The sequence below is a fragment of the Canis lupus genome, chromosome 20 (assembly GCF_048164855.1).
Source record: "Canis lupus baileyi chromosome 20, mCanLup2.hap1, whole genome shotgun sequence".
Lineage (NCBI taxonomy): Eukaryota > Metazoa > Chordata > Mammalia > Carnivora > Canidae > Canis > Canis lupus.
The window spans coordinates 45,117,872-45,135,591 of NC_132857.1; the positions used below are offsets into that span (position 1 = coordinate 45,117,872).

The following is a 17,720-nucleotide window of genomic DNA, read 5'->3' on the forward strand; positions in this document are numbered from 1 at the left end:
CTAAATCAGTGGTTCTCTGCCCTGGAGATTTTTAAACTATACCAATGCTTAGGCATCACCCATCTGAGATTCTGATTTAAATGGTTTGGGTTGGGGGGTCATTAGGAGTCTGTGAAAATACCCCTTGTGATTCTAATAGGTAGCCAGGGTTAAGGACCATATGGGTTGAGCAAAAAGCAAGATAGTTGTGGTTGACTCCAGTTATAATATATAGAGAAAGGAAGGGCCAGAGTGGTCACTATTTGATAAGGTTAGCTTTACAAATTGTAGATGTTTTAAGAGCTGCAATTGTGAGGATAGCAAGTAGAAGAAATTGGATATGGTCTCTAGAAATTAGAACTATTACATAGGCTTCAGTGAGTATTGGTATCTACCATAGAGAGACCATGTTTACATGTTTATGTGCCTCGATGGTCATCCTAGGTAGTTTATGCAGATATAAACACGAGTTGCTTCATCTGAAATTAAGGGTTTATATATAAGGAATTTTAAGTGGATACACACACACGTACTACATTTGCAAAATGCTTTAAATTCAATTTAATTAGGCATTCCTAACAGCTGTCCCATGAGTTGGCTCAACAGTATTACCCACATAGGATAAAGCAAGAAAATTGAAACTCTGAAAGGTTAAGTGCGTTGCCCAAGGTCATACAGCAATTCAGTAATGAGCTGGGATTAGAAATCAGAGCCCTGGAGGTCCTGTCTGTTGCCAGAGCCATTGAATGTGGTCTCTGTTGCAAAGTGAATGATGATTATGAACATTTAAGAATATAGAGTACATTTTTTTTCAGGCAACATTTTAAAATGAAAGAAGTGTATGGATATCCTGGAGCTTATTTTCAACAGTCCTGGGAAGTTTAGCAGAAAAGCTTGGCAATTTTATTTAATTTCATTGGTATATAGATAGGCTCAGTATTCGTTTTGAAGTACTTGGAGGTCTAGGCTGGGAGGGAACGTTGGGGAGTAGGGGAGACTACTCTTGATATATCTGCTTTCTGTCTGGAATACCAAGATGAATGTACCAAGAAGTACATGAAAACTCTCAGAGATCTTCTAGGGCATTGTGGTGTGCACTGTTTAACCCCTTCATTTCTGCTCTAACAAAGTGAGAACATATGGGATTAATGGGCTTTGGATGGTAAATACAAGCTTATAGGATCATTTCTGAATACTTATAAACTGTGGAAAAACTTCTCCAGTATTATCCATCCATCAAGTTTCACTTCTGCTTCACTGGGGAGATTTAATAATGCATGTATGTACATTTCAGTATCACGCACAGCACCTACATGCATTTCCTACATATATAGCAGAAACCTGATAAATATTTATCAACAATGACAACACTGTATGTCGTAAGTGCTGCCCTCCAAGAACTCAGAATCACGTATCTATTTCTCCAGATTTAAGTGAGAGATAGTTGGGCTGGTGAATCCTGGTTTGTACCTTTCCTAAAAAGGAGACCTCAGCAAAGGTTGTGAATAGACCTGAGAGGGGCATTCTCTTGTGTATAATTAGTCAGTAGAGAGAATGTTCTTTTTAGGGGATTTAATGTTGAAGGAACTTGTGCGGTCTATCTTCATACTGTGATCTCTGTCTATAGAACCAACTTAGGAACAGACTTCTTAATGACCATTTGGAATTTTTGCCAACTGAAAGTTGTTTTCTCATATTCAAACTCCACTTTGATTAAATGACACTTTTCTTTAGCTACATAGCTTTTAGTCATTCATGATATTTCTATCATAACAACACATATTATGTAGCTCCAGTCAGTTACCTTCAGGTAAGCCCTATACTCTCTTTTCCCTTTCAGTTTTAATTTAATGATTCATGAGCAAGTGTGCTTGGGGCACAAGACCATCTTTTTCGGCTATGTGAGGCTGAAATCTGTGACAAGAAATAAAAAGGTCCAGTGATCCAATTGAGTAGATAATTTTAAGAGCAGCAGTGCAGTCTACCTTTTCCATACATTTGAAATGCAACCCTGCTCTGCAGTGAGAAACAAAATGTGCTTATTTCTTACATTCGCATGGAGGGATGGTCTTTTCTCAGAGTGATCATATAATTTTCATACAAATAGAAGCACTTCTGAAAGCAAGTAGATGAGCTCTTCATTTTTAAGCCTGGATAACAGGCATTAACTAGGACATCCTTGAGCAAACAAGGTATTTGATCACTTTATCTGTTCCTCTCCAAATGATACAAGAAGGTAGTTGATACAAATTGCCTTGCAATCATAATTTAGTTTACTAGGAATGTGGGATGATTTTCAGCTACTCGTGGTCTACTCCTAGATGCTCTGAACATGGTCTGAGGCATAGCACTGAATGAAAGACCACAGTTTGTCACATTTTTCTTTTATTATGAAGAAGCCTCAACTCTTGAAGGGTCTCTTTTTCTTTTTTCTTTTTTGTATATTTTTTATTGGAGTTAAATTTGCCAACATATAGCATAACACTCAGTGCTCATCCTGTCAAGTGCCCCACTCAGTGCCTGTCACCCAGTCACCCCAACCCCCCACCCACCTCCCCTTCCACTACCCCTTGTTTGTTTCCCAGAGTTAGGAGTCTCTCATGTTCTGTCTCCCTCTCTAATTTTTCCCACTCATTTTCCCTCCTTTTGCCTTTATTCCCTTTCACATTTTTTTATGTTCCACAAATGAATGAGACCATATAGTGTTTGTCCTTCGCTGATTGACTTATTTCACTCAGCATAATACCCTTCAGTTCCATCCACCTCGAAGCAAATGGTGGGTATTTGTCGTTTCTAATGGCTGAGGAATATTCCATTGTATACATAGACCACATCTTCTTTATCCATTCATCTTTCGATGGACACCGAGGCTCCTTCCACAGTTTGGCTCTGGTGGACATTGCTGCTATAAACATCGGGGTGCAGGTGTTCTGGCGTTTCACTGCATCTGTATCTTTGGGGTAAATCCCCAGCAGTGCAATTGCTGGCACGTAGGGAAGTTCTCTTTTTAATTCTTTGAGAAACCTCCACACAGTTTTCCAGAGTGGCTGCACCAGTTCACATTCCCACCAACAGTGCTAGAGGGTTCCCTTTCTCCACATCCTCTCCAACATTTGTTGTTTCCTGCCTTGTTAATTTTCCCCATTCTCATGGGTGTGAGGTGGTATCTCATTGTGGTTTGATTTGTATTTCCCTGATGGCCAGTGATGCAGAGCATTTTGTCATGTGCTTATTGGCCATGTCTATGCCTTCTTTGGTGAAATGTCTGTTCATGTCTTTTGCCCATTTCATGATTGGATTGTTTGTTTCTTTATTAGATTCAACAGCAAAGAAACAATCCAATCATGAAATGGGCTTCATCTTCTATGTTTTTTTTTTTTTTTTTTTTTTCTCCTCATCTTCTCTCATGAGATCTTTTTGGGCAAGACTTCCTATATCAGCCAATATGCACATGCAGTATTTTATTGAATCCTACTGACAATTGTATGAAAAAGAAGTTTTTATTTGGTCTGTTTCATAGCCAAGGAGGCTGAGGTTTAGCAATATTAAAGGGCTGGCCCAGAATCTAGTAGGCAGCAGAGTTATAACTCAACCTCAGGAAGTATTTACATATATGATAGGAATCTTCAAATACTGGTGCCATCCTTTTGCTTCAAGATTAATTAGAGAGGAATCATCAGTAGATTTTTGGTTCTGTTTGTTTGATAGTAAACTGGATATGTAAATGGAGTAGAAGGCAAGGAGCGCCAGGTGAGAACCAAGAGTTTTAAGGCAATAATCCTGGAAGAATGTTGGGGCCATGAAGCAGAATGAGTCACTAAGATCTATTAGACCCATTAGTAATGGAGACATTTGAGAAAAAAAAAGGAAAGCCAGGGCACTAATTGTTTTTTAATCTACTTTTCAGATTTCTGCAGGCTGGCACTGGAATATCTGCTGATATTCAATATGCGTATCATGATACACACTGCTGATACGCAGTCATCCTGCCTCTACTTTGCACACCCACTCACCTTTAGAGGACTTCCCCTCCTGTGTTCTTCTCTAGCCCTACCTCTCCTGTTAGCTAGTCCAAATATTTACTGTGTTCTACCATGTTCCACTTGCTCTTTCCCAACTCTCATATTTCAAATTGATTGATAGCTTAGGGGGTCAATTCTTCACCCCAGGTCTTTGATTGACTCACCTGACACCAGGGACCAACACTCATGACTCCAGTTCATTATGATGTGCCCCAGCTTGCGTGGCCATGAATCACCCAGAGCTACTCCTTTTTTTTTTTTTAATTTTGTTTATTTATTCATGAGAGACAGAGACACAGAGAAAGAGACAGAGAGAGAGAGAGAGAGAGAGAGAGAGAGGCAGAGACACAGGCAGAGGGAGAAGCAGGCTCCATGCAGGGAGCCCAATGTGGTACTCGATCTTAAGTCTCCAGGATCACACCCTGAGCTGAAGGTGGCACTAAACCATTGAGCCCCCCGGGCTGCCCCAGAGCTACTCTTTACAGACAAATTTCTTCCACTTTTGCTATCATCCTTCTGGGAAGCACCGGTATAGACCTTCACAGAGAATCTATAAATATCTCTTATTATTTATATATCTATAAATAACTCACTTGTATATGTCTGATATTAAATATGACTCTTGATGTTTAAGCTGCCATCTTCAATAAATGTTACTTCTTTTGACTATAATTAATAACTTAAGTATAATTATTCCTGATGACTAAGTGATGATAAAATATACATAAATCAAAATTGAGTTTAGACTAGTTGTTTATTAGCTGTAATCATGCTTGAACAGTTATTTATGTTTGCAAACAGGAACTTTAATTTATTGTTATTTTTCATAGGCCTAATGATGTTGGAAGCATCACTCACCAAGCCCCACTAGCTCTGTGTTTATTGGCACTTGAAACCTTCTGCCAACAGGGTACTACTGAAGAATTGATTAAAAAGGAGGGGGTGTTCCTTGAGAATAACAGAGGAATTATGGTGCAAACTCCTCCCAAGAATCAATATCCCTCTCTAAAGACTTTACCATAAAGTCTCTTATGGAAAGAGTATGGGCTTTGATGTGTGTTTAGCCATAGTTTTAATGACATAGTTTTAATGGCTCAAGAACTAGCTAGCTGACTTTGAGCAAATGATTTAACACTCCCACTCTCCATTTTCTTATCTGTAAAGTGGGAACAATAATGATAATTTTAAAGAAATGAAAATGGTAGTAGCAATCCCAGCCTCATAAAGTGTTATAATAATAAAATGAGATTGCATCTGCAAAATGCCCAGAAGATCTGATACAGACTAAGACGATCATTCCTAGAAAATTCTAATGTGTTTTATACACATATGTAATTCAAATATTTGCCACCTCTAAAGCAACTATCTTTCTTTTTTAAATTTTTTTAAAGACTTTTTTTATTTATTCATGAGAGACAGAGAGAGAGAGAGAGAGAGAGAGGCAGAGACACAGGCAGAGGGAAAAAGCAGGCTCCATGCAGGGAGCCCGATGTGGGACTCAATTCTGGGTCTCCAGGATCCCACCTTGGGCTGAAGGCGGTGCTAAACCAGTGAGCCACCCGGGCTGCCTGCGACTTTCATTCTCCGTCTACTACCCTGAAATCATTTCCTGTATATTCAACAGAAAGGGAGACTGTTTGACATCAGTTCCTGACAGCTTCCACCTAGCCTTTTACTCATCTCCTCTCATCTGACTTCAGATCTGGATGTTGCCTCTACCGGAGGCATCCTCTTGCTAATTACCTCTTGGTTTCTGGAATTACTCCTTCCTTAGTACAAAACTGCTCCCGTTAGGCTGGCTCTGAAGTAAAAGTGGAATGAGAAGACTATTAACTATTCCACCCCAAGCCAGATTGCCTTCCCTTAAGTTTCCATGACACCAGCTACATCATGTCTCTTGTGTGTGACTGACTGCGCTGTAGGTCTGGTTATGTTGAGGCACTTACATCACAAAGAGTGGAAAAATCCTTTAAAGCTGAATGCTAAATATGACCATTCCAAAGTTCAAGGACAAAGAAACACATCACACAGAAAAAAAATTTTAGCAGATCTCTCTCAGATCCTGGTGTTGTTTCCCTGTGTCAGGCTTGTCCCTCGTCTGTTTCTCTCTTTGAAAATATATACATTTTTCTTCATTTCTGTACAATGTCAATTGGTTTTCTTTCTGGAAAAATCTAGCCTCTATTCTAAAAGTTTGTTTTGCCCATAGAATCCATCTTTCTCAACCCCCATCTGAATGTCTGAAGTTCATCATAATCAATACAATTGTGTTTCCCAAATTCTGAATGACTTGACCTGGAATTACATCATAAAGCAGAAAACATCTGTGTGGGAGTGTTCATTGTGTGTGTTTCTGTGTGTGTGTGCGTGTGCATGTGTGCACGTGTGCACACACACATGCAGTGTGAAGAGAGAAACATTGATCAATGTTCTCTCTGAGTGTGAGGTAAAGGTATCCATTTTATTTTTCCTTTTCTCTTCAGTTTTTATTTCTGGTATTCTAAAATAAAACACTTGGACAACATCCACACAGAAACACACACAATTATACACAAAACCCCACACTTACATACAAATCCTAAAGGTAAGCAATAATTTCCAAATTACAGTGTAACTGGAATTAACTGAGAATGGGAGAAGAAACTTATTCCTAAAGGAATAATTATTTACAAAGCTACCCCACCCAAATGAAGATAGCTTTGTATTATTACACAGAATCGTTTTTATTTTCTTTATTAAGTATAATTGACATATAATAGCCTGTTAGTTTAGGTGTACATAATAGTGATTCAATATTTGTAGCATCATGAGATGATTCCCATGATGTCCAGTTACCATCTGTCACCATATAAAGTTTTTACTATATTGTTCTTTTTTTTTCTATATTGTTAATTGTATTCCTGATGCTGAAAAGTACATCCCCATGACTTATTTATTTACAACTGGAAGTTTGTACCTTGTAATCCCCTTTCCCAATTTCATTGCTGCCCCCCCCCCAACCCCATCACCCACTTTGGTAACCAATAGGTTGTTTCTTGTATCTACAAGTCTGTTTCTGTTTTATTTTGTTTGTTTGTCTTGCTTTTTAGATTCCACATATAAGTGAAATCATATGATATTTGTCTGTCTGGCTTTCATTTAATATTATGCCCTCTAATTCCTTCCATGTTGTTGCAAATGGCAAGATCTTCTTCTTTTTTATGGCTCAATAATATTCTGTTGTATGTATATATACCACATTTTCTTTATCCATTCATCTCTTGATGGACACTTAGTTTGCTTCCATATCTTGGCTATTGTAAATAATGCTTCAGCAAACACAGTTGTACATAGATCTCTTTAAATTGATATTTTAATTTTTTTCCAGATAAATACCCCAAAGCAGAATTGTTGGATTGTATGGTAGTTCTATATTTAATTTTCAAAGGAGCCTCCATACTCCCAAACTGGGAATGTTTTCATTCCCAACAGTGCACAAGGGTTCCCTTTTCTCCACACCCTCGCCTGCCTTTGATATTTTTTGTGTTTTTGATAATAGCCAATTTGACAGGAGTGAGGTAATATCTCATTGTGACTTTGATTTGTACTTCCCTGATTATTAGTGATGTTAAACATTGCTTCATGTGTCTGTTGGTCATCTGTATGTCTTCTTTGGAAAAACATCTATTTAAGCCCACTGCTCATGCTTCATTTGTTTTTTTTTGTTTGTTTGTTTTGTTGTTGTTGTTTTGTTTTTTTGTTTTTTTTAATGAAGTTGTATAAGTTCATTATATATTTTGGATATTAACCTCTTATCAGGTATATAATTTGCAGATATCTTCTCTCATTCAATATGTTGTCTTTCTGTTTTTCTGATAGTTTTCTTTGCTGTGCAAGTTTTTTAGTTTGATATAATTCCATTTGTTTATTTTAGCTGTTGTTGCTCTTGCATAACAGACTGGTCCACAAATATTGCTAAGGCTAGTGTCACAGAACTCACTGCCTGTCTTTTCTTCTAGGAGTTTTAGTTTCATATGTTATATTCAAGTCATTAATCCATTTTAACTTATTTTTGTGTATGGTATAAGACAATGGTTCAGCTTCATTCTTTTTCATGTAACTAGCCAGTTTTCCTGACACCATTTATTGAAGAGACTGTCTTTTCCTCATTGTATATTCTTGTCTGTTTTGCCATAGATTCATTGACCATATATGTATGGATTTTTTTTTGTTTCTATTTTATTTCTCTTCTTTTTCATTGATCTATATATCTGTTTTTGTGCCAGTACCATTGTTTTGATTACTGTAGCTTTGTAGTGTCGTTTGAAACCAGAGAGTATGCTTGATTCTTTCACTTTGTTGTTTTTTCTCAGGATTGCTTTGACTATTTGGGATCTTTTGTGGTTCTATACAAATTGTAGGGCTTCTATTCTAATTTCATGAAAAATACCATTGATATTTTGAAGGCACTGAATCTGTAGATTGCTTTGGATAGTATGGACATTTTAACAATAATAATTATTCCAATCCATAAACATGGTGTATCTTTCCATTTCTTTTTGCCTTATTCAATTTCTTTCATCAGTGTCTTAAAGTTTTAAGAGTACAGATCTTCTACCTCCCTGGCTAATTTTATTCCTAGGTATTTTATTATTTTTGATGAAGTTGTAACTGGGATTGTTTTCTTAATTTTTTTTCCTTTCTGATAGTTGGCTGTTCGTGTATAAAAACACAACTAATTGCTGCATGTTAATTTTGTGTCCTGCAACTGTACTGAATTCATTTATTAGTTCTAATAGTTTTTTGGTGGAATCTTTAGGATTTTCTATTTGCGGTATCATGTCATCTGCTGTCCTTTCAGTTTGAAAGCTTTTATTTCTTTATCTTGCCTAATTTCTGTGACTAAAATTTCCAATGCTATGTTGAATTAAAGTGACAAGTGAGCATTTTTGACTTGTTTCTGAACTTAGAGGGAAAATTCTCAGCTTTTTACCATAACTGTCTTAATTATACTTTTTTCTTTTTCCTTTTTAACTTTCTATTTTATACTTCTCACAGGACCTTAAGTACTTTTAGAAAAGGGCCAATTATACAATTCTTCCCTATCATATATATATCTCCTTTGATTTTATTAGCATGTCCTGGCAGGAAACAGGTGGTCCATTCAAATGAGACAACTGGGGAAATTTTAATGAAGGAGTTACTTACAAAAGACTGGGAAGTGTTACTTAAGCTACTAATGGGTGGTTCAGTACCTGGACTAGTGATATTTAGGAATCTGAAATTTGATAGAAGTGAGAACAAATAGTAGGACTATAGCTGCAGGAGAGGCCCACTCCATAGAAGCCATGGCTTTTGGTTGAGGTAGAGAACAAACCGAGGTGATCTAGATGAAATCTGGTGGAATAAATTCCCTTATCTTTCTCTCTTCTTATCTTATATCCTTATATTGTTTGTCTTATCCTTTTATTGGCCAAACCCAACCAGAAGCCAATAGACAAGGGAGTCACTGATACAGTCCTCCCATGAACAGTTACCTGAATAGACAGCAGATTTTTAAAAAGCAGGGGGATAGATCTATAAGTAAATGGAAAAGAAACATCTGCTTAACTTAGAGTTCAAGCTCATGAAATATGTAAGTATTTGGTTTCCTCTTCTTCCCATAATCTTATTAAAATAATGGAAATGAATTGTAAAAGTAAATTGTAAAACTCCTTGTTAAAAAAAAATAGAGAGGACCATCAGTGGATGAAAGATCTAAACTCATTTATGAAAAATTTAATAGACAAGACTAAAGAGCAGAGAAAGTGGTGACGCAGCACAGGAAGCCATGACCTAACTTATCAGGAATATGGGTGGCAAGAGAAGAGGAAGCTCATCTACCCATAAAGACTCTTTAGGATGGTGGTGGCTGGTCTGACAGAGGGCAGGAGTGAGGAGTGGGACTGGGGAAAAAAATGAGCTATTTAAAGTCTTTAAAATAACCCTTAGAGGCATAAAAATGGTGATACAATTATAGACAATTGAAAGGTGGTGCAAAGTAAAGTACCATCAATTATAGCAGAAAGTCAATAAATGATGTCTAAAATTAATGAATCAAGAAGCAATGGCATAAGCTTATTATGTATAGATTTGGAGATAACCACAGAAGAACCATATAGATTTTGAGTTGTTCTGGAAGGAGGGCAGGGAATGGGTTGTGGGTCAATTGTTTCTCACTGTAAGTCTTTGTAGTAATGATTTAAAAACAAAACATGTGAATATATAATTTTAATGAAAAGTCTTTTTTTTTTTCCTTTTGTCACACTCCACTTAGTTTACTGGTTTTCTAGAAGTTGAAGTTTCCTCTTAATATGTTTAAGTCCCTTATCTGTCCCAAACCTACCAATTAATTCTATTTCCTCCTACATCACCCCTTCTCTTCATTCTTTGTAACCCTCCCCCAGCTTGTACACACTCAGAAGTCAAATGCACACAGTTTTCATCTGAATGCAGCTACATGTCTTTCCCTGTGAATTCTATGCACTCATTTATGTCTCAGCAGAGCTTTTTCTCAAACTTTCCTTGGCCCAAAATGCTTCAGCCTTTTTTTTTTTTTTCAATTAAGATTTCAAGTCCCAGAATAAAATCTGCCTCCTCCAGGAACTGTCTGGTTTCCAGAAACAAAGATGATTACTCTTTCTTCTATATTCTCATAACACTGCACACTGTTGATGTCTTCTTGCTCTATTGATGTCTTAAACTTATTGTATTTCTGTGTGTCTCCTTCTCTTTCTTTTTAATTTTAAGTTCAAGAATTTGTGTATTTATATCTAGTGCAAAGTTCCACATGGTAATTGAAATAGTTGTAACTGTGATTGGCTTTTATTGTTGTTATTGATTCAGAAGGTATCCAAAGATTATGAGATGAGTGCCCCAGCACATTAAACTGAACATTGGCTATCTTTATTGAGGTGCCTATTAATGCTTCTCCTTTTCAGCCGAACCAGAAAGTAGACAATATTTTGTTCTGTTATAATTTTCATGCCTTTTCCCTAAATTCAACTATATAATATGGTTTCAGGTTATGAGGAATAAGAAGTATAAGAAACCAATATCCATAAATAAATAAATTCCTAATGTCTTAATTTTAATGAGTAGTTGCACTGTAAAGAGTCACCCATAGAGGGAAGGGCCTTGCTGGAGGGAAGGAATTCTTCCTAGTAAAACTCTAAGCCCTTGAGCTATTGTTTTGAGATCAAAGAGGATTTCTGGGGTTCCTCAGATTATGCTATGTAACTCTATAAATTCTGATTAATTTAAAGCATAATAAGACAATCTTTGCATATTACAACAAATTTTGAAATCACAATTATTAAGTGTTAACTATCTCATGGGAGTAAGATTGAGTATAATATGAAGTATTAACTCCTGGTCTTTGCTTGTTATTTTTGTTCCCTAAGTAGCCTTAACACATATTCTTCATTCGTTCGTTTCCTTCCTTCCTTCCTTCCTTCCTTCCTTCCTTCCTTCCTTCCTTCCTTCCTTCCTTCCTGTGACTAACCCTGGATTTCCCCCTGCATCCACACAGAAGTGCACTATAATTGTATTTTTCCTTTACTTTAGGAAATGCCACAGTAAAACAGTCCCGATACAGGATTATCATCCAGGAAGCAGCCAACGGAGGTCAAGAATGCCCAGATACTTTATTTGAAGAGCGAGAGTGTGAAGATATTTCACTGTGCCCCATGTATCGGTAATTAGTTACCTTTTATTTTTAAAAATTTTAAAAGATTTTATTTATTTACTCATGAGAGACACACAGAGAGAGGCAGAGACACAGGCAGAGGGAGAAGTAGGCTCCCTGCAGGGAGCCCAGTGTGGGACCCAGTCCCTGGACTCTGGACTCCAGGACTATGCCCTGAACTGAAGGCACTCACTCAACCTCTGAGCCACCCAGGTGCCCCTTAGTTACCTTTTAAACTAATTATTTTTATTTTTTTTGTATAAATCATGACCTATTTTCTTTGTGTAGTTTATGATTTTTAGTGAGAGGTAAGATGAGATAATGTTTATCTTTAATACCTCAATATTTTCCCCTCTTATTTTGAATATATTTTGAGGGAGTAAAGAATATGAAAGCTTAATTAACAGAAAAAAAAAGAAAGAAATTTGTTTTGATTTTAAGTGAACTGCTGGAGTTCTGGCACCGAGGCAATCAATTTTAAGGATTAGGATCCAAAGAGATTCAGCATAAAGTCTTTACCTGGAAAACAAACACATATAATTTACCTTATTCTATTGGTTTCATCTTAAAGCCTTTAATCAAGAACTAAGAACAAATATGTACTTTTAAAATAATTATTTACTTTTATTCCAAAAAAAATGGTTCTTAATTTTTGTCATGTGTACATTTAAAAAAAAAAAAAAAAAAAAACATGTACTTAGAAAAAAAAAAGTTTGACTTGTGGATAAAATTTAAAAAAAAAGAAAATGACTTTTAAAATATATATGTTACGTATATCTTCCCTCTTGACAAGTTGGTTATTATTATTTATAAAAGCAATGCCTGAGATCTGTGTGATTAGTCATTAATGTCCATTCTTTTAATGTTGGATTGAAGCATTGCTTTAAAGTACATCTGGATTGAATTCACTCACTGCTGAGTTTTACTGATTTATAAATAAAGAAAAAACAAAAAGCAAAACAACAACAAAAAAAAATTGTCTTAAAACTCACATAGTAATCAGCACACTTAAAAATGCCGTAGCAAAAATGCCTAGTGTTTCTCCTGATTATTTGAGAAACTATTATCTTAAAGCTATAAAATTCAAGGGCTAATTTGTTCAGGAAAACAAAGTTATTTTTCTTTTTCCTTTTCTCTCCTTCTCGCTCTCTCTCTTTTTTTTTTTTTTTAAAGAAGACTCCTCACATTAAATGGAGTGTCACTGAAGAGTCTAAATTACCATCAATTTTATTATCTTTTATTCTCATTGTATGTATCTAACAGCCAGTTTAAAGAGGACGTATAAACACTGGGAACATGCCCAGACCACCAGTTTTCCTTCATTAACCACAGGGGTGCTGTGGAAACACTGTCAATATTCATCCTTTTGGATCAGATATAAATATTGAAACTTCTGAGCCCATCAGAGAGCTCTTGGGGAAAGTAGCCAATTGAAAGAAATAGCCAAATCAAATGTTATTAGACATTTTTATCAATCCAGGGCTATTATAATCAGAGAAAAATCCTAGAAGTTATTAGTGAGATTTTTTTTTTTCCTTTCTATGGTCCACTCTCTTTACTTTCTGGTTGCACTTCATTTTAGCCACTCATGTTTGAACATGTTTCCATCATTGACCTCCTACAATTTTCCCCAGAAACCACTTATGATGTGTCTGGATTGTATCATTGTATCATTTCTCTTGATGCCTAGTTTAATATGCATACAGGTTATCAGCATGATTCTCTGCTTTTTAGTAAAACACCCTTGAATTTTAAGCACCATGGTTCCAATTTAGTTTTTGCATCCCTCCTCATTGATGTGTTAGGTAGGTAAGACCTTTATCATTATCTTCTGATTCTTCTTTTTGACTCCATTAAGGTGACATATTCACATGTTTCACAAGTTAAAACAGAATCAAAATGTCTGTAGAAATTTTTCTGTGAATTTGAGCATCTCTGAACACATTTAATTAATAAGCAAAAGGGAAGACAGTATGGTGATGTATCCTTACATAGAATTGATGGTGGGGCCAAGAGTCTATAGCTGAACATCCAGGGTTTTAGGAGGGAAAACTGGCCTGCTGAGTTATGGAATATCATACATTTCACTTAACCACTCTGAGCCCAAGTTTATCATTCCAAAACTGTGTTTAATGAGAGTACTAAAATTCATTCTATTTCAGTTTATGGAGCATACTAAACAACACTGAGCTCCATAGTCTCATTTTGATGTAGAAAGCCTCAGTAAACTTAAGATATCTGAATGAGTGATTCATCCTATTGAAAAATTGGACTAAAACCCCTTGCCATTTCAATTTCTGTATTTTGGAATTATACTCAATGAATCTATGCATATACAAAGTAAATTTACAGTTATTTAAAATTAAGGGGTGATTTCTTTAAATGATAAGTTTTTATGTTTAGCTGTTTCTCAATTTCTCTAGAATTTCTCAACTAGTCCCAATATAGAGGCCACTTGAGTGAGGTCAATGATTTTACATATATAATTAACCAGCTTTGCAAGATGAAAAAATTCTAGGGATCTATATATATCAATTATTTCATTTGCAAAACTGGTCAATAATATTTTTGCTTCATGTTTCTGTTTCATTTTTTTTGAAGTAGCATTTCTATCAGAGGTATTGGCTCATATGAAAAAGTGTGAAAATATACTAAGGAAGGAGCAGAATCTGTGGTTACACTTACGGTTTGGGTTTTCTGGTACATTCTCAAGGGATGGGTTTAAGGATACAAGTCACTCTGTCCTGTGGGTCATAAAATAGGAAGTTTTTATACCTGAGGAAGGAAAACAGTGAAAATCCACAAGACTTCCTTAGAAAATATTTTCTTTGAGGAAGAGAAATATTGACAATTCATCAGAAGTGGATCCATTCCTCTTCCATGAGGCGAGCTATCACATAAGATAGGTCCCTTCAACTCCGCCTTCCCTTATGACTTTTGAAATTTCTGAGTCACCCTAAAGTCTTAGAAAACATCTTACAAAAATGTCTTGAAGCAGATCGAGTGTGACGGTTTGCACCCCAAACTTTCAGATGTTCAAGCCTTGATTCTCTAAAGCACCAATGTGTCGGACAGAGGGATTTTTCTTTTTCTTCCTTTTCTTCCTCTTCCTCCTCCTCCTACTTTTTTAGATAGTTTTAAGCTCAGAGGAGGGTAAACCTAGATTTAATCTCTGCTTTTAAAGATTTTTACTGCCCCTTTGCTCTATAGAATATAGCTTTTATGGAAAATGTCCACATTTTAAAAAATAGAAATATTGCATTAACCATCAATCTAGGGTAGAGTAGACTACTATCCTCCCAACTGCATCCCAGGGATCCATCGTATGACATTGGTTTTAAATCTGTTTTTATTGAATTAGTGTTTTTGTGCTTTTGGATTTCAAATTCATTTATTTAGTGTATTTCTTTTGTACATTTGCCATGGTAAAATTTTTAGTCTGCTGTTCTTTGTAATCACAGGTGGAAGCCACAGAAATGGAGCCCTTGTATCTTGGTTCCAGAGTCTGTCAGGCAGGGGATAATGGGCTCTAGTGAACCCTGTGGAAAGGGGGTACAAACAAGAGGTAAGAGAATTTTGAAACAGTTTTTCTGTTACAATATAACTTAAAATTATGTTATTCTTATAAGCTATTGCTTATTTTATATTTGAATAATTAGGATATTATTGGATCAAATTATTTATATTTATCAGTATTTGAGTTTTTGGTGTTAGGTAATATTGATATTATACCATTTTCTTTTTACCATTTTTTAACCATAACCAGCTTGTGTGTCTAAGGACTAATGCAATGGAAGCAGGTGTCTCTTCTCAGTCATTTGCATATTTCAATGCTTATGTTCCAAACATATGTTGGACGTGATCCAAGGAATGAAGACTATATCTATGATTAGACCCAACAGTATACATTGCATTTTTAGGTGCTCCTTTAATATTCATTAAATGAATTAAGGATAATTGAATAAATAGAGTAATCTTAATAATTATGACTTAAATATAATTGTTATATACGTCCTTACTATGCCTTCTTATAATACACATAGAAAGGTATTATTTAAACTCCTGGAAGACATTGCAAGTAGGCATCTGGATTAAAGTAGAAGTGCTTTTAATTATCAATGCCAAGGTGTGACATCTTGAAATCTCTGAAAAGCAGAGACTCATCAGACTGCTTACTTTTCTGTTTCATTCATAATCCAGGTACCAATCAAATGAGGCTTGTTAAGAAGTGTCTTACTCTTAAATCTAACCACTTTGTTGTTAAAGGGATTTTTGTAGCAAAATCAGACCTTTTGGAACTAACTGCATTATGCTGGCTTTATAGTTTTTTCTAAAAGGCGTATTTAGAATTAAGTGTCTTTATCTATTGGTCAGGACCAGTAATCTATCCCAGCCAGCACAAGAACTCCCTGTTTTATCTGTTGATTCAAGCTGTGAGGAGTTTACCATGGCTAGGTGGCAGTCTTAACTTCCAGGTCAATAGAATCTTGTCTCTTAGTGGAAGCATTGCTTCCTTTGGAACAAAGACGTATAGGGCAGCAGAACATAAGATTGCAGGAGACAGGAAGCAAACATTTTACCAGTGAGTCACCAGAGGTTATAGTGAGTTATGCCACTCCTATTCATTCCCTCCCCTTGATTCCTGGACCTATAAATCCTGCCTAGGGGGGAAATGGTACCAAAAATCAGGTGCTGATTTAGAGCCTATACAGCCTTCTGTTAAACTTTGTCTCAGCCCTGCAAGGTATTGTCACCTGAATGATATTGTAATTGAGTCTACAAGACCTTCCTAGCACTCTTTCAAGCCAGCTGCTTCAGGATTGTGGGAGACATAGTAAGGCTAGTGAATTCCACGAGGATGGGCCCACTGCAGCACTTTTATTTGTTGTGAAGTGAGTTCCTGTATCAGAAGCAATGCTGAGTGGTATACCATGACTATGGACAAGGCATTCTGTAAGTTCATGGATGGTAGTTCTGGCAGAAGTATTGTCTGCAGGGAAGGAAATACATATCCAGGATAAATATATATTTCAGTAAGAATAAAACATTACCCATCCTATGATGGAAATGGTACAGTGTAATCAACTAACCACCATTTAGCCAGCTCACCACTCTGGGGAGTGGTGCCATATTGAGGACTTAGTGTTGCTTCCTGCTGCTGGCGTATTGGGCACTCAATGATTACCATAGTCAGGTTGACACTGGTGAGTGGAAGTCCGTATTGCTGAGCCTGTGAATAACCTCCATTCCTGTCATGATGACTACTTTGTTCATGAATCCATTTGATGATGACAGGAGTAACTGGATAAAGAGGGATGACTAAGGTGACTAGTATCCATAGAACAGATCATCCTATCCATTTGACTATTAATATATTCCTCTCCTGAAGTCACTCTTTGATGAGCATTCACATGGAACTCAAATTTGATCACATTGTTTCCCCCAAAAAACAGAGGTCTGTTTAGATAACCCTTCCACAGATTTCCTTGTCACCAACTTTCCAGTCGTGTTCTTTCCAAGACCCTGACCATAGAGCAAAACCATTGGCCTCAGGCCGTGAATCTGTGTGTAATCACATATCTGGCCATTTCTCCTTCCAAGCAAAGTGAACAACCAAATATACTGCTTTACATTCTATACACTAGGAAGATTTCTCTTTATCTCAGAAAGGGGCTATAGTGCTATAGCTGTCCATTTTGGGATTGTGCCTAGATATTATGCAGAACCATCAGTAAACTAGGCTGGATTCTTCTCTTCTTCCATCAATTGATTGTAGGGAACTCTCCATGAGGCCATAGGTACAGACTGGGAGAGAGCAGGTGCTGAAGCAGAAGCGAAGACCATGGACATTTTCCCACTTATTCATATAAACTTACTTATGCCATCAGGGCCTGTGTGGGCTAAATCATCTATATACCATTTTCCATTTGATGATGACTTACGTTGTGGCTTGGTGGATTAAGTAACATCCAGTTTATGAAGGCATATGGGTTGCATGATAATTTGGTGGCCCA

At 36.4% G+C, this 17,720-nt stretch overlaps 1 protein-coding gene across 1 annotated transcript in view; it reads left to right on the forward strand.

Annotated features, from left to right (window-relative positions):
- THSD7B (thrombospondin type 1 domain containing 7B) overlaps positions 1-17,720 on the forward strand; it is a 725,689-nt gene that overhangs the window by 367,257 nt on the left and 340,712 nt on the right. Inside the window, exons 10-11 of the mRNA XM_072789046.1 lie at positions 11,586-11,715; positions 15,168-15,271. Of these exons, the coding sequence (XP_072645147.1) occupies positions 11,586-11,715; positions 15,168-15,271 (234 nt within the window). The remainder of the gene's footprint in view (positions 1-11,585; positions 11,716-15,167; positions 15,272-17,720) is intronic.